This window comes from Meles meles, chromosome 1, assembly GCF_922984935.1.
Source record: "Meles meles chromosome 1, mMelMel3.1 paternal haplotype, whole genome shotgun sequence".
Lineage (NCBI taxonomy): Eukaryota > Metazoa > Chordata > Mammalia > Carnivora > Mustelidae > Meles > Meles meles.
In genome coordinates this window covers 29,163,657-29,189,927 of record NC_060066.1, presented here as the reverse complement: position 1 = coordinate 29,189,927, position 26,271 = coordinate 29,163,657, and the positions used below count along the sequence as shown (strand labels likewise).

At 40.2% G+C, this 26,271-nt stretch overlaps 1 protein-coding gene across 7 annotated transcripts in view; it reads right to left on the bottom strand.

The window, feature by feature from the left end:
- SYBU (syntabulin) overlaps positions 1-26,271 on the bottom strand; it is a 114,378-nt gene that overhangs the window by 45,113 nt on the left and 42,994 nt on the right. For 4 of the 7 annotated variants that reach the window (XM_046000981.1, XM_046000964.1, XM_046000947.1 and 1 more), the window contains 2 exons: positions 25,993-26,197; positions 3,047-3,244 (listed from right to left, as the gene is read on the bottom strand). In XM_046000981.1, coding sequence (XP_045856937.1) covers positions 3,047-3,244; positions 25,993-26,197 — 403 coding nt within the window. Of the gene's footprint in view, positions 1-3,046; positions 3,245-12,132; positions 12,138-25,992; positions 26,198-26,271 lie in introns of those variants that run through there. The other 3 variants (XM_046000955.1, XM_046000973.1, XM_046000998.1) reach the window with 2 other exon arrangements.

Sequence of the window (26,271 nt, the reverse complement as noted above, 5' to 3'; positions counted from 1 at the left end):
GCATAGAGGTATTTTTCCAGAGTATGGGTTCACGGCCTTCATGATTCTCAAAGGATCCATGAATTAAAACAACATGAAGAACTGTTCTAGTTTTCTTCCATTTTTCCATTCTTCCTTCCTTCTTTCTTCTTTCTTTCTTCCCTCCCTCCATTTTTTTTCTTTCTTTTTCGTCTACATTTTCTTCAGGAGGACCTAGGGCCTTAAACATTCTCAGCAAGACAAGTGGTTGGTCCTTAGCTAGTTGAGTACCTACTATAGGATTAAGGACTTGCTCAGTGTGAATTCTGCACACAACACAGAGGGTTTTAAGTCTATGTTAACATGTGATTATTCCTCTTACAATTACTGAAACAAGGATGGGTAATGATAATCTTAACTCCCATTTAATCTTGGTTTTTCTTGCTGCACCATACCTGTCTCCTACGTCCCTGTGTCCTTGTATTGTCACCACTGTAAAATGTTTTCGGAATAAGGTGGTGGGTGGGAAACCAAAATGAAATAATTTTAAGTTGCATTCAAACCCGACTATACCTACACAGTGAAATCACTTTTTCTTTGAAATCGCTTTCACTTTCATGAGTGAAATCACTCATGAAGCTGACATTCTTTCCTGCACCATTTTATTTTTTCAATCTCATAGCCTACCGTTGCCGTCGAGCCCCCACAATGCACTGGACTCTGTGTTAGGAATAGAAAAAGAGGATGACAAGGCTCCTGCTCTTAAATACATCCCATATGTTAGAGAAACAGATTCTGCTGTTGAGTACTCTCAGGTTAAAAGAAAATTGAGAAGATTTTTCCAAAGAACATGTACAAATGGCCCATAAGCACAGAAAACGGTACTCATTGTCCTCAGCCATCGAGGAAATGTAAATCAAAAGCACTATGAAATACCACTTCACACTCATGAGAATAAGTATAATAAAAAAGCCAGTAACAGCCATCAACAAGGATGTGGAGGAAGTGGAACCCTCATACATTGCTGGTGGGAATGTAAAATGGTGCAGTCTCTTTGGAAAAGTCTGGCAGTTCCTTAAAGAGTTCAACATGGTTACCTTATGACTCAGCAATCTCTTTCCTAGATATATACCCAAGTGAACCGAAAGCAGATTCACGAAAGACTTTGCCATGGATGCTCATAGCATCATTACTCAGAAGAGCCAAGAAGCAGAAACAACACAAATGTTCATCATCTGTGAATGGATAAACAAAATGGGAGTATAACCACACCAAAACAAGATGTTAATAAAGAAAAAGCTGGAGTGGCAAGGGTGGAGAAGTACGTGAGAACTCTCTGTACTCTCCATTCAGTTTTCCTATAAACCTGAAATTGTTCAAAAAGAATCCATTTTAATGTGTGGTACAGCCATGCAATGGAATATCACTGAGCCATAAAAATGAATGAAATTCAAATGCATGCTACATGGATGAACTCTGAAAACATGTAAGCTGGAAGAAGCCAAACATGGAAGGCCTCATACTGTATGATTCCACATTTATAGGAGGTCCAGAATGGGCAGGTCCACACAGACAGAGTAGGTTAGTGGTTGCCATGGGCCGGGGGGAAGGGAGAGTGGAGAGGCCCAATGGGCAGGGGCTTCTTTGGGGGGGATGATAAAAATGTTCTGAAATTAGTGCTGATGTTTGCATCACCTTTTGAATATTCTACAAACCAGTAAATTGTATACTTTAAAAGGGTGAATTTTATGGTATATGAATTGTATCTCAATTTAAGAAAGAACCAATGGGCTGGAGGAGTTCTCGTTCCTGGGTATACAAGGTAATAGTTTATTTGTTGGCTCTAATCGCATGACATTCTTTAACTCATTGTCTCTGTCTTAAGTAGTGAAGGTATCCAACATCCTCTTTACAATAACCATCTTTCTCTTTTATATGCTGTCTTCCCCACTGTGTATCATTTCCTTTCTTTTCCATATTATCTCAAAGCAAAGGACTGTTAACAGACTCATCATGACTACCATTTATCAGGTGCTTAGGAAAGAGGGGATTTCCTTTTCACACAGTTTGAATTTTACCCTGAAATGAGACAACATGGTCTTTGGTTGACCAAAAGCAAGGTGAAGAATAATTCATTAAGATATGCTGTGCAAATCAACTATTCAGCAGAACAAGAGCAGACAGAGATGGAAGAGGACATAGGACCAAGCCTTGACTCCACTGAAAAAAGCTGTTTATAGCTCCTTGCACAATAATGCCATCACCAAAAAAAAAAAAAAAAAAAAAGAGAGAAGACAAACATAATGAATGAGAACTCAGGCAAGTCATTGATCTGTCTTTACAGGCTCATAAATACGTATAGCATTAACTTGGATTTTGAAGAAAATGATGCAATATATAAGTTGTCTCTCAATGCCAACGCTCAGGGCCTTTAAAGTCATAACTTTAGTTTTATTAAAACTATACTTGTTCATATATTGCACATATTGCTGCGATATAAAAAAATTTATTTATTTATATATTGCAAATTCTGAGAATCGACCTTTTCTGGCATTCATGGTATCTTATCCATTGCAGTAAAAATCTCCATTTCACCTCATATTTTGGAACTGTGGAACATCTATATGTATACATATAACATCGGACTCATATTTAATTCTTTAAGAGCAAATAAAATAACTAGGTTATTCAGTCTGCCCAGCCCTATAGCTTTCCATCAAGATAACCTGTTCTTCTCATAATCCTTGGGCACTTTAGACAGTATCAAGTAATTTCTTAGTAAAACTTATGTTAGAATTTGATAGTTTAAATGTCTGTTAGACCATCCAGTTTACATGTCTCCAACTTTGCTCCTTTTTCCCATGCCTCTGTAATGCACACGTGCCCCTATACTTACTCAATTATTAACAATCAGTACAGAAAATATTCTACTCTTTGCCGTACCTCCCTAAAAAAGGGAGATATTTCTGGGTGCTGGTACAGCAACAATATGGTATTCCCTGTCCTGGTGTACAGGTGTTTCATTTCAAATGTGAAATCACTCCAGTCACACTGTTCTGAGAAAAACATGAAAAGTAAGTGCATTTACCTGGCTTTACAAGGCCTGACTTTGGTTCCTTCTTATATCGAGATGACTGGATGCTTCCTTCACCAACCATTCCAACTGTGCATTTCTTTCTGGAAAAGTCTTCATCACTTCCAGGGCAAAAACCAATAGGGCTATTTCCAGTATCTGAAGGTGTCTTCACGGGAGACACGGATTGGCTGCTAGGACAGCCTGTGTCATCTGGAAGACAGGAATCAGTAAGGGATTAATGAGGAGGAGGAAATCAACAAGGGCAGAGAGAAGCCATGCACACGTGCACTCACACACACATACTCTGCTTATGAGGACCTGGACTGACGCCTGCAGATGACCCTCCTTTTATTTTCCATATGTTGGTCAATTTTGTTTACAAGGAAAATAGCAGCTATCATGAAACATATCTTAAGGCAAAACCTTCTAAAGTTTTTGGACCACAAATACTTCTGTAACTTTCATGTTGTCAACACTTAAAAGTTTGTCCATTTCAACACTTTAGGTAGTAGTATACTTTTGGGTCAAAATTGTCCATGTATTTTTTGATGCAGTTAAGTAACAAAAAGTTCACCAGACAATTCCGGGGCATCACTGTGAACCCTTCAGAGTTGTCTGTGTTAGGAAAAAAAAAAAAGTTACTTGAATATTATTGACCACACCCAGTTTTCGACAGTTGGCCTTTCAACCCGTTAAGAGAGTTTAATAGGTAAGAAATCTGGCTTTTGGAGTTCAAAGGAGCAGACAAAAAGGTTTTTTTATTATGTATCCTGTTTTATTAGCATACACACCCTCCCCAAAATATATCAATCCAGTATCTTGCTCTCTGGGATAAATGGTAAAATGAAAATGATATTCAAATTACAAATATCCCCTTAACCTTCAAGTTATAGATTATTACTATGATCATTATTATAAGCTCCTATGCATGATATGAAGTGACCTGAGTAGGTGCTTATGAGGCAAACAGGAAAGTCATACTGCTGACTCCTATAAATGCTTTCATATTTATTAAATATTCATGATGCTTGGTTAATTCATTTATACTTCGATGAAGAGAATTGTATGGGAATTTAAGGTAAATCAATATTACCTAAAAGTATGTCTCCTCCAAAGAGTCAATTAGTGGCAAATACTCATTACTAAATAATTCTTTTTTATACAGAAATATTTTGATAGCAGAGCTACTTTAGTAACTCATTAGACCAAAAGAAAAAGAAAAAAAGAATAGAGACTATTAGTACTAATAATTTTTAAGACTATTACACTTTTATGAGTATTAAAGGAACAAAAATAATTTGCCATCTGTGAAAGGCTCTCTTAAACTGCACAGCTTTAATAAAGACAGAAACAGAACTAGGCATGAATAAAATATACCGGTTGCCTGAATAAAGATGACTAGAATCCATCTAAAATCATGGCCTTTGCTTCATTTTTGGCTTCCATTTCAGATTTTATTATGAAATAGCCCCAGTTTCTGGAACAAAGTGAACTTGGCACTGGTAAGATGATTCATTTCTCTGAATATTTTTTTTTGGGACTATTGGACTTATTAGTATACACAGGACTTCAATGGTGCACTTCTGGAAGGGAGTAGCTTTTAGTGTACTGCTCATGCCTTCTGCCTTTGCTGTTCTCTTTCAAGTTCCCTGTTACTACCAAACTCCGGAAGAAACTTTGGCTATGAAGGAGAGTGCTGAGAGCCCCTCCTGGCTGCTATGGGTCAGCTCTTTCATCACTTATTGTCCCTGCCTTTCTGTGACATTAGCATGTCCCATGCTGCAACCCAAAAAAAGCTTAGGTCCTCTCAAAAGGTGCAAAGCTGCCAATTACTCAAGCACTGTTAAAAGGTCTTACAAGGCTCAACAGGCCTGCACATCGCCTCAGGAGGTCCTCCTTCTTGATTCTGATCCCAAAGCAGATAATCCCAAGCAAACGAGGTCTAATCATTCGAAATTACCCATTGCCTTCAAAATTATTTCCTTATGAGTCACTTCCATAAATTACTTCTTTTGAAAGAGAGATGGCCCACATAAATAAAAGTCCATGCTTCGGAGTCTCTAACCTGAAAAGCAATTTTTCTTGAAAACACTCAGACTCAAGGGGACAAAATCGAACGATTTCCAGTATTGAGAAACACTGTCAAAAATTATAATTTAAGTAAATAGAAAGCAAATGCGCTTCGTTGGTTCTATTGTCATTTCGCCAGAGTTAAATGAGAAAGAATATGTATAAGCCATGCTTTTAATAATGTCAAGAATTAAGTGCTAGGGTGTGGTTAAAAATTGGGACCTGAAATTATTTAGAATAGTGGCACTTTAGGGAAGGCGACAGCAACTTTTTTTTTTTTTTTTTAACCTGGAATGTGTGCTTTACAAATCGTCAATATTTACAGCTAGTATCTCCAGGAGAAGGGTTTGAGAAGGTGAAGACAAATAAACCTTTAACTTTCAGCACCTGAATCATGACATAAACTCGTGTTTCCCCAACATCTCTTAATTGCCTAGTATTGTGCTTTATATTGAGAGAGAAACAATGGGAATAAGACATGATCATTCATTGGTTAAACTACATCTTGGCACTGAACCAGCCTACAGACATTGTGCCCAGCCCCCATACCAATGGAGCTTATAAATAAGCAAACAGGGCTCGGTAAATGTCACTTAAAACACACAACTCCTATAGGCTGGCAAGTTTGTCAAAGCAAATCCATACTCAAGAAAATCAGTGTGTTATCAGAGAAATTTGGGGTATTAACCAGTTTTTAGCCATGAGATCAACACTAACCAGGTATCTAGTTTGGAATGGGTAGGGCCATTGATTTTCCTACTAGAGAGAACAAACTTTAAGTTATGCAAAGTAAGCCTCAGAGCAAAGGCAACAAAGGTTCATGGACCAGGGAGTCATCTGGTAACCTGGGACACCTGCGGTATTTTCCTCTGTGTGGCACTGAAAAAGTGGTCATTTTTTCAACAAGTCTTGTTTAAGGCTCCCTTCCCCTTTCCTTCCCCTTCCCTTCTCTTCTCCTCTCCCTTTTTTTCATGGTCACAGCTGGAAGCAGACTCCTAGTCCAGATGAAAGTAATACTCTTTCCCGAAATTCTATGTAAAATACTTTTCCTTCACATTTACTTCAAGACTCTAAGAAGACTAAAGCCAAGTAGATGCCCCTTGGTTATTCATGTCTAATGTTACCATGTGCCAAACTACATGTGGACCAAGCACATATTAAACAGATTTATTTATAAAGCCCACTTTGGTTAAACCCTTTGAGTATGCTTCCTGTTTCCTGCTGCTACTAGCTCGATTTGTCCTGTGGAATTCATAGATTTAGAATTACAATACGTATAATTATGGTTTTTATTATGTTAGTATAAAGAAATTATCAATGACAAAAAATTTTAATAGGACACCATGAGGAAACTATTTTAGAGAGGAAATGACAGAAATCCTGAATGACCTACCCAAAAAAGCGTGGAATGTTTTAAATTTCCAGAAAAATGCCTGAGAAAAATAAGAACATTTTGGCCTGGTTTTGGCAGAGGGAAGCTTTCAGGCAAGGCTTTAGGAAGAGCTGTGGAAGACTTTCAGTCTCTGCAGAGAGAGGAGTTTTTCTTTTAAAACACACACACACACACACACACACACACGCGCACACACACACACACACACACACACACACACACACACACCCTACTTCAGTGCTTACATTATTGAGCTTTTACATTTCTTCATTGTTCATGGTAAGTATAACTTCATTTAAAAAAGAAAAACATAAAACAGGAATGGCTGTGTGGGTCAGCCGGCTAAGCACCTGCCTTCAGCTCAGGTCAGGATCTCAGGGTCCTGGGACACAGCTCGGCATTGGGCTCCTGCTCAGCAGGGCGTCTGCTTCTCCTTCTCCCTCTGCCCCTCCCCCTGATCCTGCGCGCGCGCGCTCTCTCTCTCTCTCTCTCAAATAAATAAATAAAATAAAATCCTAAAAAAAAAAAACAACAACCCTAAAACAGGATCATGTTTCATGTTTTACACACGGTGATCCATCTGAAAATATAGGATAACTTCCTTCTGGGGTCAATAATTTTAAATCCCACTTCAATGTGCCCAGGATGGTCCCTGGTGGGACACGGGTGAAACTGGCCCTTACTAAGTCTACTTTTGATGACCATCTATAGTGTAGGAGACTAAATTACATTTCGTCCTTGATATGCACTAAGGAATAGGCCATTTTTGTTCTTGTTGTACATTTGCTTTGAATCTGTCAACACACAAGTTTAAGGATACACAAAGAATACTCACAGACCCAGGAAGTCCCAGAAGTTGCAGCCCTTCTCAAGTGCTATAAGAAATGTACCTACTAAATAGTTTCCAAATTGTTGTTAAGGAAAAAAAAAAGTTAAGATCTGTAAGGACAGATGAGAGAAACAGGCATCTGTTGTAGCCTGCAGGTTGTTAAAAAAATGTTTTTAAATCTATTTCTCCTCTCTTTTTACATGAAAAGCTCTTTGAGAACATGCCATAATGCTAATAATTATACATTTACTCTACTGACAATTCTGAAAAAACGTCTAAGTATCTTTTAAAATAATTTGTATCTTATTTTAAATGCACTAAAAGAACTTGCTAAATTAAAAGAAATCTGTTGGAGTTGTTAAAACGTTCATTTAATCTTTGATATTGTCAAAGTAATAATTAATGCAAAGGGTCTAGCTTGAGTGCAGAAGAGTATAAAGAAGGAAAGAGAACATAAATGGATACGTTTCCTGAAACTGCAGTACCCAGAAAAAATATTATTGATCTTTTAATTATGCGTATAGTTTACTTGCTCACTTGCTTTGTGCTCTGTTTCCACATATAGTATATTCAGTTTCATTACACCATTACTGAGCACTTTCCCCCGGAACTTGTTAGGCTATAAAGAAAGAAGCTATTGAAGACTGACAGGAGCCAATGCAAAAGGGCTCATACTGGCCAAAGACAGAATAATTCGAGCATCGGAAAGAACAAATAATTAATGCAACTGACTGATAACCACTGGATATTTAAAAAAAAAAATCTGTGAGCTCATGGTTATAGGAAAAAAAAAAACAAAACCAAAGATGAAAAGAAAGACCCTTTCCACCTAAAAGGATCCCAATGCACTGGCAATCATTGGCAGCGACCCAGGGACCCATTCTTTGTGTCGAAATTCGGTAATTAAAAGGAAAGAAAGAACTAATATAAATCCTGATTGAAAAACCATTCCTCGGGGCGCCTGCATGGTTCAGTGGGTTAGAGCCTCTGCCTTCGGCTCAGATCATGGTCTCGGGGTCCAGGGATCGGGCTCCGCATCGGGCTCTCTGCTCGGTGGGGAGCCTGCCTCCCCCTCTCTCTCTGCCTGCCTCTCTGCCTACTTGTGATCTCTCTCTCTCTGTCAAATAAATAAATAAAATCTTTAAAAAAAAGAAAGAAAAACCATTCCTATACAAATTATATTTCAGTATAACTGAAATCCCTCACTGATGTTGCAAAGTTCTTCTTTACAGAAGCTTCTGGTTAATGAAAATAGATGGAATAATGGAAATAGAAAGTCACTATTTTGTAATTATTTCTAATGAAACAATTGATTTAGATAATACACAGAATGGATGAAACCATTAGACAATAGTCTATTAGAGAATTTACAGTGAAGGGATCAGGCCTTACCCAACTGCACCCATTCTCAGCATCACCAACGGTGGAGAACAGACATTATGTACCTTCGGACGGGATGCCAGATGAAATGCACAGCATTCCCCATGAAGGAGTCTTGCTATAAAAATTTCCCCTGCATCTAACCAAGCTTTAAAGCTAATGTCCACCTTCTAAAATATATGGAGAACAGAGAGTAATGCGTCCAATCAGGGGCTGGCAAGCGGCAACCTGCAGGCAAATTCTGCTTGCTGCCCGCTTTTGTAAATAGAATGTTACTGGAACACAGCCATGCTGAATCCTTTAGATATTGTTCACTGTCGCTTTCAAGCTACAATGGCAGAGCTCAATAATTGTGACACAGATCATCTGGCTAGCAAAGTCGTAAATATTTACTGTTTTGTTCTTTACAGAAAAAGTTTCTTGGCCTCTGGGTTAAATGCTATGTGGAAGCAAACAGACACCTTCAAGACGACTGGGGCTATTTCGATGTTCTCTGTCATACCAAGGAATTATGTTAATTGTGTAGCAATGAAAATGGCACTATGATTATGTTAGAAAATGTCCAGTTTTTAAAGAAATGCAGGCTGAGGTATGCAAGTAGACATGAAATGACATGATGTCTGGAGATCTGCTTTTTAAAATGCTTCAGCAAAGTAAAAAAAGAAAAAAGGAATAGATTTAGCAAATATGAAGTTATCTTGTCATTACTTAATCTGGACAAAGTAGATAAGCAGTATATGGGGATTCATTGTAATATTATGTTCTTGAGTATGTTTTGAAAAGGTCCAAAATGTTTTATTAAATTTCTCAAAAAAACATTATTTTAGAGCGAGTATTTATTTAAAATAGAAGTAAATGAATCATTTAAAAATCAATTTTATCTTGTATTATTTTTTAGGGTGTTTCCAATTTTGTCACTATTACTGAAATTGCTTCAGTAACACATTTTAAAAATAAATCTTTGGGGGCGCCTGGGTGGCTTAGTCAGTTAAGTGTCCGACTCTTGATTTCAGCTCAGGTCATGATCTCAGTGTCGTGAGATCGAGCCCCACGTCGGGCTCATAGGCTCATAGGATTCTCGCTCTCCCTCTCCCTCTGCCCCGACCCCCACTTACTTATATGCAAGTTCTCGCTCTCTCAAAAAACAAAAATAAAAAGTAAAAAATAGGGGCGCCTGGTAGCTCAGAGGGTTAAAGCCTCTGCCTTCAGCTTGGGTCATGGTCTCAGGGTCCTGGGATTGAGCGCCACATTGGGATCTCTGCTTGGCAGGGAGCCTACTTCCCCTCCTCTCTCTCTGCCTGCCTCTCTGCCTACTTGTGATCTCTGTCTGTCAAATAAATAAATAAATAAATAATCTTAAAAAAAAAAAAGAAAAATACATTTTGGCCAAATATTTTATTATCTCATAAAATGTATATCCAAAGTGGAATTACTAAGCTTTCAAAGAAGTTTGAGACAACGTAAATTCTCCTTATTACTGAATGAACATACCCCACTTACAAAAGTCCTGCCAATATTAAATACTATTTATTTGCATTTTTTCCAAGTTAATAATGAAAAATGTATTTTTGATGTTTTAGTTTGCATGTATATAATTATCAGTGAGGCTTAATGTCTTTCATATGTTTGCTGGCCTTTTTAACTTATTCTATGAATTGTTAGTTTGACAATTTTCTACTAAGATGTTAAGGATTTCTTATCAATATGTAAGAAATCCCTATATAGTTTTTAATTTATAATGTTTTGACATTTAACCCATTGTATTTTCTCCATATTTTCCTTTGTGATTTCTTCCAGTGTATTTTTTTTAAAGATTTTATTTATTTATTTGTCAGAGAGAGAGCACAAGCAGGGGGAGCAGCAGACAGAGGGAGAGGCAAGCAGAGGGAGAAGTAGGCTCCCCGCTGAGCAAGGAGCCCAATTCGGGAGTCGATCCCAGGACCCTGGGATCATGACCTGAGCTGAAGGCAGACTCTTAGCCAACTGAGCCACCCAGGTGTCCCTCTTCCAATGTTTTAATACTTAAAATATCCTTCACTCCAAAAAAATAAATATTTACTAATACTTTCTTCCAGATATTTATAATTTCTCTCTTCATATAAATTTAGTCCATCTCAGGTGCCTGGGTGGCTCAAATGGTTAAGCATCTGCCTTTGGCTCAGGTCATGATCTCCAGGTCCTGGGATGGAGCCCTACATCAGGCTCTCAGCTCAGCGGGGAGTCTGCTTCTCCCTCTCCCTTTGCCTGCTGCTCCCCCTGCTTGTGTTTTCTCTCTCTCTCAAATGAATAAATAAATAAAATCTAAAAAAAAAAAAAACCCAAGTAAATAAATTTAATCCATCTGGCATTCATTTTAAAATGCAGTGTGATGTTAGATATTAACTTTGTTACTTTTTTTTTTAATTTAGGAAATCTATTCTTTCTCCATTACTTTGTAATGCTTTTTGGTAAAATTTTGAAAGCAATGAATAGTTTTTGCAAAATGAATATATATATGCTTTTGTGCATATATACTTTTAAAATCCACATTTTTAAAATGTTAAGATTGCCTGAAGTGTGTGTGTGTGTGCGTGTATTACATAATTTCTTGATATTTAACTGAAGTGCCTACCAGCCAGTGTCATCAAACTTTTGGTGGCAATTATGATGACCAAGTATCTACTTGAGTATTTGTGCACTAATTACATAAAAGAATAAAACACGAGGTTCTGAAGTTTACAAATAAAATATTTCTTCAAAGTCCAAGAAACCGTTCTAGAACTTCTGGTTCATTTTTGAATTTAGATCTCAGAACTCATTGTTTTCCAAAATGCTGAACTAAACAATTCCAGAAGATATACTAAAGATAACATCAGGCAGAAGAAAACGTGATTTTGTGCCATAATGTCTTGAAATATTCAGTTATGGTTTCATGCTGTTTAATCTTCCGTTACATACTTTGGGGGGAAAAATCATTGCTATTCTAAGGAAACATTACTTTAAACTATAGGGAAATCTGGTTGATTCTCATGAATGACTGAAGCACTTAGAGACCACTTATTCATCCATTCAACAAATATTTATTACCTACTACGTGCTAAACACTAGTATAGGTGTTTGTATTCTTCCGCTCCAGATACTGACATTTCTCAAGACGGTCTGAAAGAGACGTAAAATGTCACAGCCTAAACTCATCGTTAATCTGAACCCTGTGAAATTCTTACCACAAACCATTCAAATGCACTGAAAGGATGTAGGTAAAATTAGAAAAGTGATATTTATTAAGTAGCTATCACATAACACTAATTTTTTTTTAAAGATTTTATTTATTTATTTGACAGAGAGAAATCATAAGAGAGGCAGGCAGAGAGAGAGGAAGGGAAGCAGGCTCTCCGCTGAGCAGAGAGCCCGATGTGGGACTCGATCCCAGGACCCTGAGACCATGACCTGAGCTGAAGGCAGCGGCTTAACCCACTGAGCCACCCAGGCGCCCCCACATAACACTAATTTTTAATAATATTTTATTTTATAGGTGGGACAACTGAGGCTCAGAGAGGTTAAGGATTCCACAGTCTCACAGCTACTAAGTAACTGACTCAAGATGCAAATTCAGGTTTTTCTGACTCTCAAGTCCTTGTTTTCCCCACCACTACAAGCTAGTTACTTTCTAAAATTTTTTACCTATGTTTGTTCCAGAAGAAACAGCAACAATTCTGGGAAGGCTCAAATTAAAAACAGACAAAGGAAGCTGTTAGAGAGAAGCCATCCCATAATAAACAGGCCACAAAAATTTGAGGCAAGAAAATTCTAGCTGGTTCTAGTTTTCCAATATTCTTGCTTCAACACAGTAACTATATAATGCTTGTCATTTAGATAATTTTCCATCCTAGGTTTTGAACAGGAAAACTTGAACTTCTATTCCTTTACCTTATTTTAGCATCTTTCTGGAGTGAGAATTCACAAGTCTATAAGGCTCTACACCAATTTTGCTTCAGTATCATTCAATGTGACAGTACCCAATAGCCAATGTTGAAGTGCAAGAAGCCCATCCATCCATCTATCCATCCATCCATCCATCCACCCACTCATCCAACCAACCAACCATTCCTTCCACAAATAATTACTGATTTCCTATTACGTGCCAGTAGCTCTCTAGATATTAGGGATGTTATGAGGATCAAGACTTCGTCCTGAAGTTTACATTCTGGTGGTGGAAAGAGACAGTTAATAAACAAGTAAAACAAGAAATACGTAGAGAAGATATTTGATGGTGATGTACTGTTAATGAAACAAAACTGGTTGACATCATATAGATTAGCTAGGTGGCGGGTGGAAAGGCACTTCATTAGACGGGTTGTTATGAAAGGCCCTGAGGAGGTAATCCGAGCTGAGATCAAAAGAATGAAAAGGAATTAATCATGGAAAAGGCAAGGAAAAGAACTTCAGGCAGAGGGAACAACAAGGAGTTTGGTACATGGAGGAAACTGAAAGGAGGCCAGGAAGGCTGAGAGGGAGAGAGCACTGATGAGGAGGCTGAAGGGATGTAGACGCCTGAGCACATGCGGGATCTTAGACCAGGAATCCTAAGTTTGTTAAGTGTGATGGAAGCCATGATGTGCATTAAGCAGATGACGACAGTTTGGTTTGTGGAGAACAGACTGTAGTAGTGATAGTATGTTTGGCTGATATTTACTGAGTTCCTACTAAGTACCAGGCATGTTCTAAACACTTAACACAAGTCTTAATTAACGAACTTTAATACCCCCTTGAGACAGGCGGTAGTATCATCCTGCTTTGTAGAGGGCATCTAAAACTATACTAGCATTTATACCACCTGCCAGGGTTGCAGTCAGTAAGTGGGAGAGCCATGATAAGAATCCGAACAGCCTAACTCCAAAGCCTCCTTCTTAGCCACCATGTTGTGGTTTAGGAAGGAACTCTCCAAAGCAAATAAATTGCAGAGGCCCCTGCCATGGTGGGAATCAGAGATGACAGTGGTGTGACTAGCTGGTAGCAGGGAAAATTGAAGAAAGTAGATGGATTTGGGATATATTTTGGAAAAATAATCCAAAGCATTTAACTCATGAAAATGAAAAATAGGAAGAGATCAAGGATGTTTTTAAGGTTTTTTGCGTAAGCAATTATTCCACGGTGGTCATTCCTGAGTTGGAGAAAAATGGGTTTACGAGTGTGTAGGGGCTGAAGACAAGAATTCTGTTTTTGAGGGGCACGTGGCTGGCTCAGTCAGTTAAATGACTGACTCTTGACTTCAGCTCAAGTCATGATCTTAGGGTTGCAAGACCAAGCCCTGCATCAGGCTCTGTGCTGAATGTGGAATCTGTTTGAGATTTTCTCTCTCCTTCTCTCTCTGCCCTTCCCTCACCACATATTTTCTCTCTTAAAAAAAAAAATTCTGTTTTTGATATATTAAATTTGAGGCACAAATTAACAATGACCTTGAAGATATCAAGTAGGCAGCTGAATACGGCAGCTGAATAGGACAGGCCGGGAACATCACAAACTTACTAAGCAACTTAAAGATGGCCGCCCTTGGAGAGGACTGGAGAAGAGGGCAGTGTAACACTATGGGGACAGGGAGAGCGAGGAGCCAGAAATGGTGCCCAAGGAGGACTCCAGAGGCAGAAGGAACCTCAGAGGTTTGGAACCACAGAAGCTGAGGAGGAAAATCCTTCCTAATAGGGAGAGGCTAGTTCAGTTATGTTGAGTGCTGCTGAGCAGTCAAGGAAAATGAGGGCAGACAAGAGAAAGATCTGCCAGCCTGGTCACCCACATCCTTGACAAGAGCAAATGATGGGAGTTTTGCTGTGAAGAGAAGTAGAGAAACATGAGGGCAGGCACAAGGAGATGAGAGGTCAAAGTCAGCTTATTTTCTTTTAAAGGTGTGTATACTCGAGTGACTGTATGTGTGAGCTGATGGAAATGGGTTGGGGAAGGAATGAATGCAAATGAAGCCCTTCCACCGAGACTTGTCACCTACATCTAAAAAAATGGAGACTGGAATGATTATTTAACGAATGTCTCCCTAGTTTCTTGGAGACAAAATAATCAACTCACATGTAAACATTCCCGGGATTTCTGAGCTATTTTGGAGCTTCAAGTGCTCCCACACATCATTCTGGTGCAGCCCTCAGCAGTAGAGGAGGATGAAGTGAAGAGAGGCAAGCCTCCATTTCTTCACAGGACTCATGCTGTCTTGGAAACAAGGGCCTCTACTTGTTTTGTTTGTTGGTTTGTTTGTTTTTGGTTTTTTTTTTTATAATTTTTTTTTTAGATTTTATTTATTTATTTGACAGAGAGAGATCACAAGTAGACAGAGAGGCAGGCAGAGAGAGAGAGAGGGAAGCAGGCTCGCCGCCGAGCAGAGAGCCCAATGCGGGACTCGATCCCAGGACCCTGAGATCATGACCCGAGCCGAAGGCAGCGGCCCAACCCACTGAGCCACCCAGGCGCCCTGTTTTTGTTTTTTTAACCAAACTTCAAGTTGTTGTGTTTGTGTTAGCAACAAGAGGGGAAGGAATTTGGAAAGGAAAACATCTTGGTCCCATTAGTTAATGTGGTGTGAGGAAAGGATCTCTTGGAGGAGTTCTGGTGAGGGAGGAGTTGGTGTGGAAACTAGGGAACAGGGTGGCTGTGTCACTGGCCCAAGACGGGTGTGCCTGGCAGGGGCTGTGGGGAGAGACCCTGTCCTGCAAGCTTCTATTTCTCTTGCTCTGTCCTTCGTAGGGTTATTATCTTTCCGAAATAGGCATGATTCTAATACCTCTGACCTTCTTTCTCCTTAGCAATACGAGTTTATCTGCAGTTTCTAAACCACGCCTTCTTAAAGACTCTGTTATTTATTTATTTATTTGGGTTCCCTGGTGGAAGAAGGTGAGAGGGAGTGAGACAGGGAGACGGAAAGAGAACTGGAAGGATCAGGAGGAAAGAGGAGCGAAAGGCAGAGACACAGATCAAGAAGCCATCTTGTAATCTCTTGAAAACTTTATAACAAAGGCACTGCAAACCACTCTAAGGACACCTGAACTACAGTTAGCTGTCTTGTAGCAATGTAAATATTCTCCCTTTCTGTTCTATTTTTCTCACACTGAGAATCTGAACACAGTGACAGGAAGGAGTAAGGGATACAAATGGACGAAAGTTAAGGAAAAAAAAATACTCAGTTCCTGCAATTGCTACATTTGTTTTTTTTCTATTTGAAAAAAAAATTGTTTTAGGTAATATATGTGTATCATAGTATTTACTTTGTTTAAAAAAGGGAACAAAGAGAGAGACAGAGAAATATGCTCATATACCAGCCTAATTCCAGTGGTATTCATAAAATAAGATTCTGAATTTTGAAGGTTAAGCCCACAGACAAAATGTCCGTCTGAGGAAGAATGGCCGAAGACATGATGACCTTCTCCAGGGTGATATACGTGCCATCGTCACAATGAGTGAGGGGACTTTGCTGTGCCGACAAGCAATGACATGGACGGGCACTGCCTGGGCACCCGGTCCTGGAGGGCAAAAGTTCTGTCATGATTGTCCCTCACTCTAGATCAGCTCCTGGGACAGTGCCCTGCCCGCAACAGGTGTTCAATAAATATTCACTTAACAAATAAATAGGAAGGATCACAGATCGATATAGCATGATCTTGCTTTGACAAAAAGCAAAACAAAATAAATCCTATAGATGTGATTACATCCACTCAATGTGTCTGCACATTTTTATTACTTTTGAGTTTAAAAAGATACAATGACTAGCATTAAAAATATAATCCTCACACACACCTCAGAATAAATAGAAGGGTGGGTTAGGGTCCACAGACTCAAGAATTCTGAAGGTTAGGTTAGTGTCAGCAAGGAAAGCGAACTCTAAGAGCACCCACACAGAAGAAGACAGAAGTAAGCCTGAGCCAGCCAGAAAAGGGGAGGAGCCCCAGGAAAAGTCGCACTGAGCCAGGAAAAGCCTGAAGGATGAGTTTCTGCAGGGATGGGGGTGCGGGCCAGATGAGCCCACAGCTGAGCACTGGTCTGCACTGGAAAGCTTGCTTTGAGTTCCCTAAAAAGAGAGAGCAGTCATTCAGACCCACAAACACAGAACAAACTGGTGGTTGCCAGAAGAGAGGGCATGGGGGGATGAGAAAAGTAGGTGAAGGGGAAGTGGGAGTTACAGGCTTCCAGCTATAGAATGAACAAGTCACAGGGATCAAAGGTCCCGCACAGGGAATACACTCAATGGTATTGTTGTCGCTCTGCGTAGTGACAGATGATGGCTACACTCGCGAGCAGAACATAAGGTACAGAGTTGCTGAACTACTATGTTGTACACCTGAAGCTAATGGAACATATGTCAGCTATACTCAAATAAACACTAAAAAAAAAAAAAAAGAAAAAAGAAAAGGACAGTCAGCCTGAGGATGTGACCCCAGGTAGTGGAACCTAGGGCACTCTGTCCTCGTGAGGAGCAGCGGGGCAGGTGTCTCTCTCCCCTCTGGCAGGAGAGGGGCTGCACTCTGTCTCGGAAGCAGGAGATAGCCAAGCCAAGCTGAGAGGCAGGGCAGGTGTGGAGCAGTTGTGTGCCCGAGGCCAGCAAAGCCACCTGCCAACGCAGCCATACTCAGCAGCCTCGCATACCTGAAGTGCACCAGGTCTCCCTCCCCTGGGTCAGTGGGAGGAGACTGGCGCTTTCTCAAAAGCATCCCAGTAGGGTGGGGTGGTGGTTCATGTCCAGTTGTAGTCCTGGGAAATGTGGGTGTGTGGCTTTGTGCTAACTTCCTTCTTCACTCCAAAGGCTGCTGGTTTTTCTCATGGCTTGCAAGTGCCAATTCGTGAGTGGAGCATTTTCTGATTTTCCTAGCAAAAGATCCCTCTCTCCTAGCTACCCACAGCACTGGAATCATGGTTCTATTAGAGAGATTACTCTTTTTGACATTTAGAGATGCTGAACTCTTAAGGACAGGAGTGTTTCTTTCACTTAATAAGCCCATTAAGTTGAGTTTCGGGTACTGTTCTAGTTTTTCATTCTCCCAACTACGAAGACAGTGCATGCTCTCAATAAATTTTATTAAATGAGTGAAAACACTTCTCCTGTTCTCCTAATTGTGCCTTCTACCAAATTTCAGCGAATACTTATTAAGCAACTCCTGTGTGTCTGGTATAAGGCAGGGAACTCTACTGTTCCTGCTTTCATGAGGCTTACAGTCTACTGGGGATTCAGGTAACTAAATATCAAATTTAAAAACCAGGTTGGTCATGTGGTATGATAGAGGAAGCATCAAGGGGCACCTAACCTAACTGTGAAATGTATCCTTCAGCTACGTCCCCAGCTCTGACATTTACCTATAGTCACATCCAGCCTTTCTTTTCTTCCTATACATGTCTTTTTGGGTCTACCCGAGTCATGTTACAAAGTTAACTCTTTTCTACTCTCCACTAATCTCTCTCCCTCTCTCTTTCTCCCTGCCCCCTATGTGTGTCTGTGTATGCCTTTTTTTTCTTTCTTGTCTATTTCCCCTCAGCCTAAAAACTTTATCAAAATAACCCGTCATTTGATAAATGTCCTATCTTTACTATAAGTGCAACATGATTCTTTGGGGGGGTGTATTTTCAATGACTTATTAGTTGTGTATAACGCCCAGTACTCATTATACCACATACCCCTTCCTTAATGCCCGTCACCCACTTACCCCATCCTCCCACCCACCTCCCTGTCCACAACCCTCAGCTTATTTCCTGGAGTCAAGAGTCTCTTACGGTTTGGCTCTTTCTCTCATTTCTTCCCAGTTTTTTCTCCTTTCCCATATGATCCTCAGCTTCATTTCTTATATTCTACATGTGGGTGAAACCATATAATAATTGTCTTTCTCTGATTGATTTATTTCACTTAGCATAATACCTTCTAGTTCCATCCATGTCGATGTCAATGGTAGGTATTCATCCTTTCCATTTCCTCTTTCCCACCCCAGTTAAGTTTGTTTTATAAAGTTGTCTACACTATTTGTCACCTCCCATTCACCTCTCAGCTTGATGCAGTTTGGATTTCATCCCTACAGTTTTGTGGTATTGTTTCTGCCTAAGATCACTGACAACCTAGTGGTTTTATCCTTGAATACTTTTTAGTGCACCTCTTCCTTAATCTTGCTATGATATCAGGAGCTGTTGGCTACTTTCTTCTTAAATCTCTTCCCTTAGGATTAGAGACATGATCATTCCTGACTCTCCTCCTTCCTCTCTGAACTCCTTCTTGGTGCTTTGGTTTCCTTTTTCTGTCTACTCTTGCTTTATCTCAGAGGTCTAGCCATGGGCCTCTAATCTTTCTTCAGACACCGCCCTTGGGTAATATGATCAATTCCCTGGACTTCAGCTACCAACATCTCTGACTTCTCTTTGGACCTCCAGACCTTTCTTTTTATCTCAAATGCAACAAAGCTTAATCTGGCTCATCAACCTGACTCAGTGTCCTTCTCCTGAGTCCTGTTGCTCCATTTGTGTTCATCCAATGGAAATTTAGATCGACTTTTCCTTAGGAAAATTTTCTAATTTTCCTAAATTTCCAGTGGAAATTTAGATCTAACTCTTCCACTTGCAATTGGTGACGAAGACCCATAAGTTCTAGCCCTCAAATCCTCTCCCATATCATTTTATGGTCCTTAATGAGACGGCCACAATGGCCTTCAAACCAGGCAGGCATCTTGCCATCATTCCTGCTTCCTTCCACCTGCTGTCCAACACATAATCAGAAAGATTTTTCTCAATTCTCAATTACAACTCTTTCTTGCTAAAAACCCTTCCATGACTTTGCAAGATCTTTAGGAATTGCCAAATGGCAGCCCATGAGCCACACTCGGCTATTTATGGTACCTAGCTGGCAGAGTTAGTCGAAAACATGAATTTTTAAAATTATGAATACTGTTAGAAGGAGCACATGCTGTCCAGGTCTAGAATCCTCTCTATTGTCATCTATCCACATGGCCTCACTCTCTATATTACTAGTCTAGTTTCTGCATAGATCCTTGATCTCACGGATTGGGTTAGCGTAACATCTAAAATCTTTCCTGATGTGGCCTGGCTTGTTAGTCTCATTTCATGCTCTGAACTCAGGTCTGTGATGCCAAGGCTCGTGTTTATCCACTGTGCCACACTAATTTATGTTATTTCTTTGAATGCTGAGGTTTGTGAAATGTGAGAGGCCAATGTTGACAATAAATGGAGCAATAGGGCGCCTGGGTGGCTCAGTGGGTTAAGCCTCTGCCTTTAGCTCAGGTCATGATCTCAGGGTCCTGGGATCGAGCCCTGCGTCTAGCTCTCTGCTCTGCAGGGAGCCTGCTTCCCCCTCTCTCTGCCTGCCTCTCTGCCTACTTGTGATCTCTCTCTGTCAAATAAATAAATAAAATCTTTAAAAATAAATAAATAAATAAATAAATAAATAAATGGAGCAATAGACTCCAATTATGAGGAATAAGTGTGTGTAGTGTGGGCACAGATAAAAAGGACAGGGAAACCAAACAGGTGAGTCAAGGTAGTCGTGTGGGAATTCCATCTAAAGATATGTTACCTCACTTATTTTTTGGCACCAGGCTTAAGGCAGTAATTGATTTTTCAACCTCTGTGTTTTGTTCATTATGATGGTTTTAGCACAATACTGATCCTCAGCAGGCCTTTAATAAATGCTTACTGGATACTCCATTTCTGTGGAAGCTTGCAAAAAAGTGGCTGTCCTGTTGCTCCTAGGCTACAGTTCCTCTTTTTTTCTCTTTCAGTGAGTCCATTGGGTACTTACCAAGAGTGAACCCAGTATACCTGCTTTCAGTGTACTCCAAATCATCCTAATGCCAAAGAAAGTAAATGCAGAAGAGAAGTGTGCTAGGGATGGTAAATCCAGAGAGTGAGGGTTATATAGGAAAATAAAGGAAGAGAATGTTTTCTCCTTCCCCTTTACTTGTCTACCACTTGGACACAAGTTACACCAGTAATGTAGGTATAAAGAATATTAATGCTAAGACTAATGACACAGCAATTGTAAATACAGAGTTGAGAAGCTATCATTTCCAGGGAATGTGGAGGCAATTTCCTTGAGCCATGCCCTGAGTTTAAACAGCTTGGCTGGCCATCACTTCTATCATGTTTGATCTTTCCTCATCTTGTGATGCCATTGGGGGACTACCCTTCACATCCCTCTTCCAAAATTCCCAAACCCACACAGACCACAAGAGACTGAGGTTCCCACTTCATGAGACACAAGAGTCATCTGGAAAGCCTATAAAATACAGATTCCTGGGTCCTCCCATTCTGTGATGATAGGTAAGGGTAGGGCCAAGGTATCTGCATTTTAAACAAGTTTTCCTGAGGATTCACAAGTAGACAAACACCATTCCCTGAAATTGAGAAACAATTCCCATTATTTTAGGACCATCTTAGTATTTTCATGTTAAGTACCATAAATCTGCTCTCAGGCTTGCTCTAATTCCATCATGATTACCATTCACTGTCCCCGCTGCTAAGTATTTCTGTTATTAAATGGCAAAAAATTTTGCTCTTGCCCTCTTCGTTGCAGTCACCACACCCTCAAAGAACTACTTCCCTTGCGCCCTTCATTTGTAACCTGTATCACTGGGTACTTCCTTCTGCAGCTGAAGCAGCTAAGTGCTTGAAATACATATTCCACAACAGTGCCTGGGTCCCCTACTCATTAAAATGATACTAAAGTCTGAGGGTCTTTGTTTTTTTTTCTTCACAGCAGGTTGGCAGGCATTCAATTATAGAATAATTCCGTACTGCAGCTCACTTTAGTTGAAGCCGTTCATCTCCATTCTGATTATTATGTTCAAAGGTTTACTCTATCCAGATGCCAAGTTTCCTCAACTGGACAAGAGCAAAGCAGAAATATTTCTGTCTGGCAAGGCCTGGCAAATGTTTGGAGGTCTTGTCATGTCACAGCAGGGCACTAGTCAGGTTGTAATTTGCCTTTAATTGTTCCTCCCACAAACAGCAACAATGATTACCTCCAGGTCACTGGCACTCGAAGAAGGATTTCTTCTCAGCCACCGTAAAAACCAAAATACTTTCCACCAACACCTTACTCAGGATTCAGCTGCAGAGACTCTTAGAATCCGCCCAGTTAGGGGATTGACCCGGTACATGTGTTTAATGGGTTAAGTCACAAACTTGCCCATGGATCTGTGTGTGCACATTAGCAACATGGAAATAACTGAGAAATCACTGGTCTCCCATAAAACCACCGGTGTTCTCTACACATAATTTGTTCCACCTGCCATGTTTACAAGGCACCCCAAGGAGAACTAGAGTAAAACCCGGCAATCCATCTGCCTCCCAGCCTCAAGGGGTGATTATTACCTCAGCTAAGACAGAGGAATGCACAGCATGTTGCTGTGTCAGGTGTTTGGTGGAAGTGACTGACTGACTTATCCAGGTCCTGAGCTTTTTCAAGAGTGGCTGGAGTCACCGTAGGATGACCAACAGAATTTACTACCAACAAAGCGAAGGGAGAAGAACGGACAGGGGACTCATTCAGTGGGCCACACCGAGGACACAAATCACAAATAAGGGTTTGAACACGTGTTAAAATGCGAAACAAGGGGGCAGGAGCGTTGGGGGAAGGAAGATGCTGGGATGGTATAGTCTCAACCACTGGTTGGTTACAAGAACTGTTTAAAAATAAAAGTGGGCGGGCCCCTGGCTGGCTAAGTCTCTGAAGTGTCCAACTTTTTTGAATTTGGCTCAGGTCAAGATCTCAGGGTTGTGGGATGGAGCCCTGCAGTTGGGGGGGGGGGGGGCGGTCAGCGCTCAGCGGGGAGTCGGCTTGAGAGTCCCTCCTTCTGCTGCTGCTCCTCCCCCTGCTCTCTCTCTCTCTCTCTCCCCTCCTCTCTAAAAATAAATAAATAAATAAATAATTCGTTAAAAAAATAATAAAAGAGGGGACACGAAAGCATGTTTGTTTCTATTGACATACTATTAAATGTACTTCCTTATGTATTCTTTTTTTTTTTTTTAAACTTTAGTTAATATTTACCAAGAATATATAATATTTTACTTGCCACGCACACAGAATAGGGCCTGGCCTCCAAGACCATACAAACTTAACTATGCCCAATTAAGGTCACAGTGACGAAGACTAAATACACACTGTAAAGGATAGACTGTTTTATCAGGAGAATGATGTCGGAGTACAAAATGTATGTGCTGAGGAAGTGCACAAAACAGGCATATCTGCAAAGAAAGTCTGTTAATAAGAAGCTATTAAAAGAAACGCTCTTTGGGGATACACCCCAAATGAATTGCAAAAGGTCACACACAACTCCCTTCTCTGCAATGAGAGAGATACAACATACAAATTAGCATATAGAATATCAAGTCATTAAATGTTCCTTGTCAAGACTCCCAGGGGAAGATAAGGGGAAGGCAGTGGAGTGGGGGAGGGAAGGGGGAGAGCAGGCAAAAATGGACAGATCACTTTGAAAATACACGGTTCCCGGTCTTTTCATTTCACAGATCAGTAAAATTAAAAGAAGAACATAATGTGGAGAACACACCACCGTGGAGTTGTCATTTGTTTTGCTCAAGTTTAACCACCACCTACCATCATGACTTTTGTTATGACATTATAAAATAAAAATATAATATACTACATAAGGAATTAGGAAAGCCAGACTCTCAAAATGAAGGATAATTCTTTATATTAGATAAATTTAATTTCATGTAAACTCACCACATCCTTCTTTTTAAAAACTGAGGATCTTAGAACAAATGACATTCTTCACAGTTAATGCCTTTGATACAAATCTGGGGACAGAGTCTCTAGTTTGCTGTTCTGAAAATGTACTTTTCAAATTAAACTGCATCGTGTTCCTCCATAATTTCACTACCTGATCATAAGACTCCCCCTAACTCTGCACGTCCCCTTTCGCGTTAGTGAATGTGATGATTTATAAAGAACACAAGCTAATGCAGAATGATCGCTGTGAGGCTGTGAAGCTACAGGAGATCTCTATATTATCTTACTTTAATCCTAGCAGAGGATGGCATTTTTAATGTTTGCCTGTACCTTGTTCTCTAACTTAAATGCCATGATGAAGCAGCCAATACATATTCTGGCCTCAGTGTTAAAGTGGCTGGATTAAAACGAGCTATTTCCCCCTGCTGGTTGTACATGTTGTACATTCTCTACCTCACTGGCTGCAGCTTTAATGCTCCCCATAGTACCAAACCCATTTATTTCCCATCCACCGACTGACCTCCTAAAGCATCATTAACACGCCCCCAAAGGGGGTTCCTGTCAATTTTAGTCAGCGCAGCACTCAAAGCTGTCTTGGGGCCTGTGGGAGCTCCATAGGAAAGGAAAGCAAAGAAGGAAAGGCACCGACCCAAACCTTGGGGAAGCACCAACAGAGAAAGATGACGCCTAGGAACAGAGTCATCCATCCGGAGACTGGATGTGAGGCTCAAGACGGAAAGCCAGGTTTACAGATGCTCATAATTAGGCGTTTCTGCCACTCAATTCACAGCTAGTTAATGGCAGAAGGATCAATATCTACTTTCGATTTTCATGTACAGCATTATGGCCTTAGTGGGAGACAGGTCCCTAGGGAGTAGAGATCATCCGAGAATGGGTTTTGGGCAGAGTGAGTCATAACCAAAGTTAGTAATCTTATTGGTTTGCCTAACATATCTTCTAAAATCTATGTGGAGTTTTTCTTTTGTTTTGACCATCTTTTTTTTTTTTTTTCTTCCTAACACTACTCACCCCGAAGTCAGTCATAGAGAAAACGACTATGTGGAGAAAACATCAGGAAAAAATGTGGAATGGAGTTATGTAAACAAAGCGTGTCAGTTTGAAATGATATCCCCTGGGTTCATCCGCACTCAAACAGAGCGAATCCTGAGCTCCAAAATGGAGTCCAAGCAAACAGCACTGCCTTCTGAAAGCATGGTTCCAGGTTCTAGGTATCTCTGTGTTTTCTTCTTGCAAGAGTATCAAGCAAACCATCCGTGGTCTCCATTTTAAACTAGATTCATGTAATACAAATGGCAAGAAACAAGCTTTAAGGTATAGTATTTTGATAGAATTTTTTTCAGAATCAAGCAGAAAATCTGAGGCTTTACAGCGAAAAAAAGTAGGCAGCATAGTATTTCTAATGTACAATTTATGCACGGGATAGAAATATTTCATGAAATTAGGCCAGGAGTCCAAAGCCAGACTTTAAAGAAACCTCAAAAAATACACTGATACTAAAAATATTAGAATACTGTATCTTGCTAAATTAGGGAATTAATCACAGCATCTTGATCCACATGTCCCTTTGCATACACGTGTGAGTCTTCTAATTAAATGTTCCCTAAATAAACCCTAAAAATTACCCACTATGAAACATCCTTCATTACTCAGAAGACAGTCATTCTTTTAAATTTTACCTAATTTTCTAGTACTTCTCAAAGAATACAAGTCATTCCAAGCCACGTGCTTTAATGAGTTGTAATGGACTCTGTCATTGATAATGGTGGCACCTTCAGAAGCTATGAAGAGATTTGTGCCTTTACCAGATGTGTTCACAACTTTAAGAAAACTTCCTTAACCATGCACCCAAATTGACATTACCAGTTTATCTTTTTAAGAACCATCATGGATTAAACACCTCTATAAGCCAGGCATCGTACTAGGAGTTCCTTTTGGTCTCATTCAACATTACAGCAACTGTACATGGTAGATGTTACCATCCCATTTTATGGATGTAACAACTGAGGCTAAAGGAGGTTAAGCCACTTGCCCAAGGTCATTCAGCTTGTAAATGGTGAAAAGTCAGGGATTCCATCAGGTCTGGCAGATTACAAAGCCTGTGCTCTTTTCCTCTAAACTACAAGGTCAGGCTGGCCCTGGGATATAAACCTCCTTGATCCTGACCTCATTCATTAGGAGTTGTTTTGTCTTTGGGGATTCTATAATCAGAAGTACACAGCTTTATAAAGGTTGCTATTATAAAAATGCAAGGTAATACATTTTCCAGATTTATTAAGGAACCGTTTTCTAAACAGTCCTTGAAACCAAAGTCAGATTTCATGTGGTAAATTATAAACTAGAATAACATAGAAAAACGGTGCAAATGTCCATCAGGGTCGAACCATATGAAACTGCTGTAAGTGAAGGTCAAAAGTGCCAAAAAGGTGCAACCTAGCACAATTCATCCTAATAATAGAAGCGTAGACCCAGGCTCTAAGGGGCACACCCCAGCATTCACAATGCACCAGCAGAGCTCACACTCCATGACTGGGGGGCTTCCTTGGGTACTATACCTGAGCAGAAGCTGTTGCTGCTTATGGTCCTCGCCGAGCGCCCAGAGCTGCTGGCATTGAACTCTCTGCTCTCTTCCTCAGAGAAGGGAGACTCAGAGGCTGGGGACACTTTGTGCTGTTGCTGGGGCAGATGGGGCCGCAGAATCAAACGGGGGATTCGGCTTCGGGAAATCTCCTTCTCATGATGCTGCACTCTCTGCTCCTTCTCAAAATTGGACATTAAAAAGAAAACAAAAGAAAACTAGTTTCCCCCTCTTAACCCCTGTTTGTCCCTTCTGG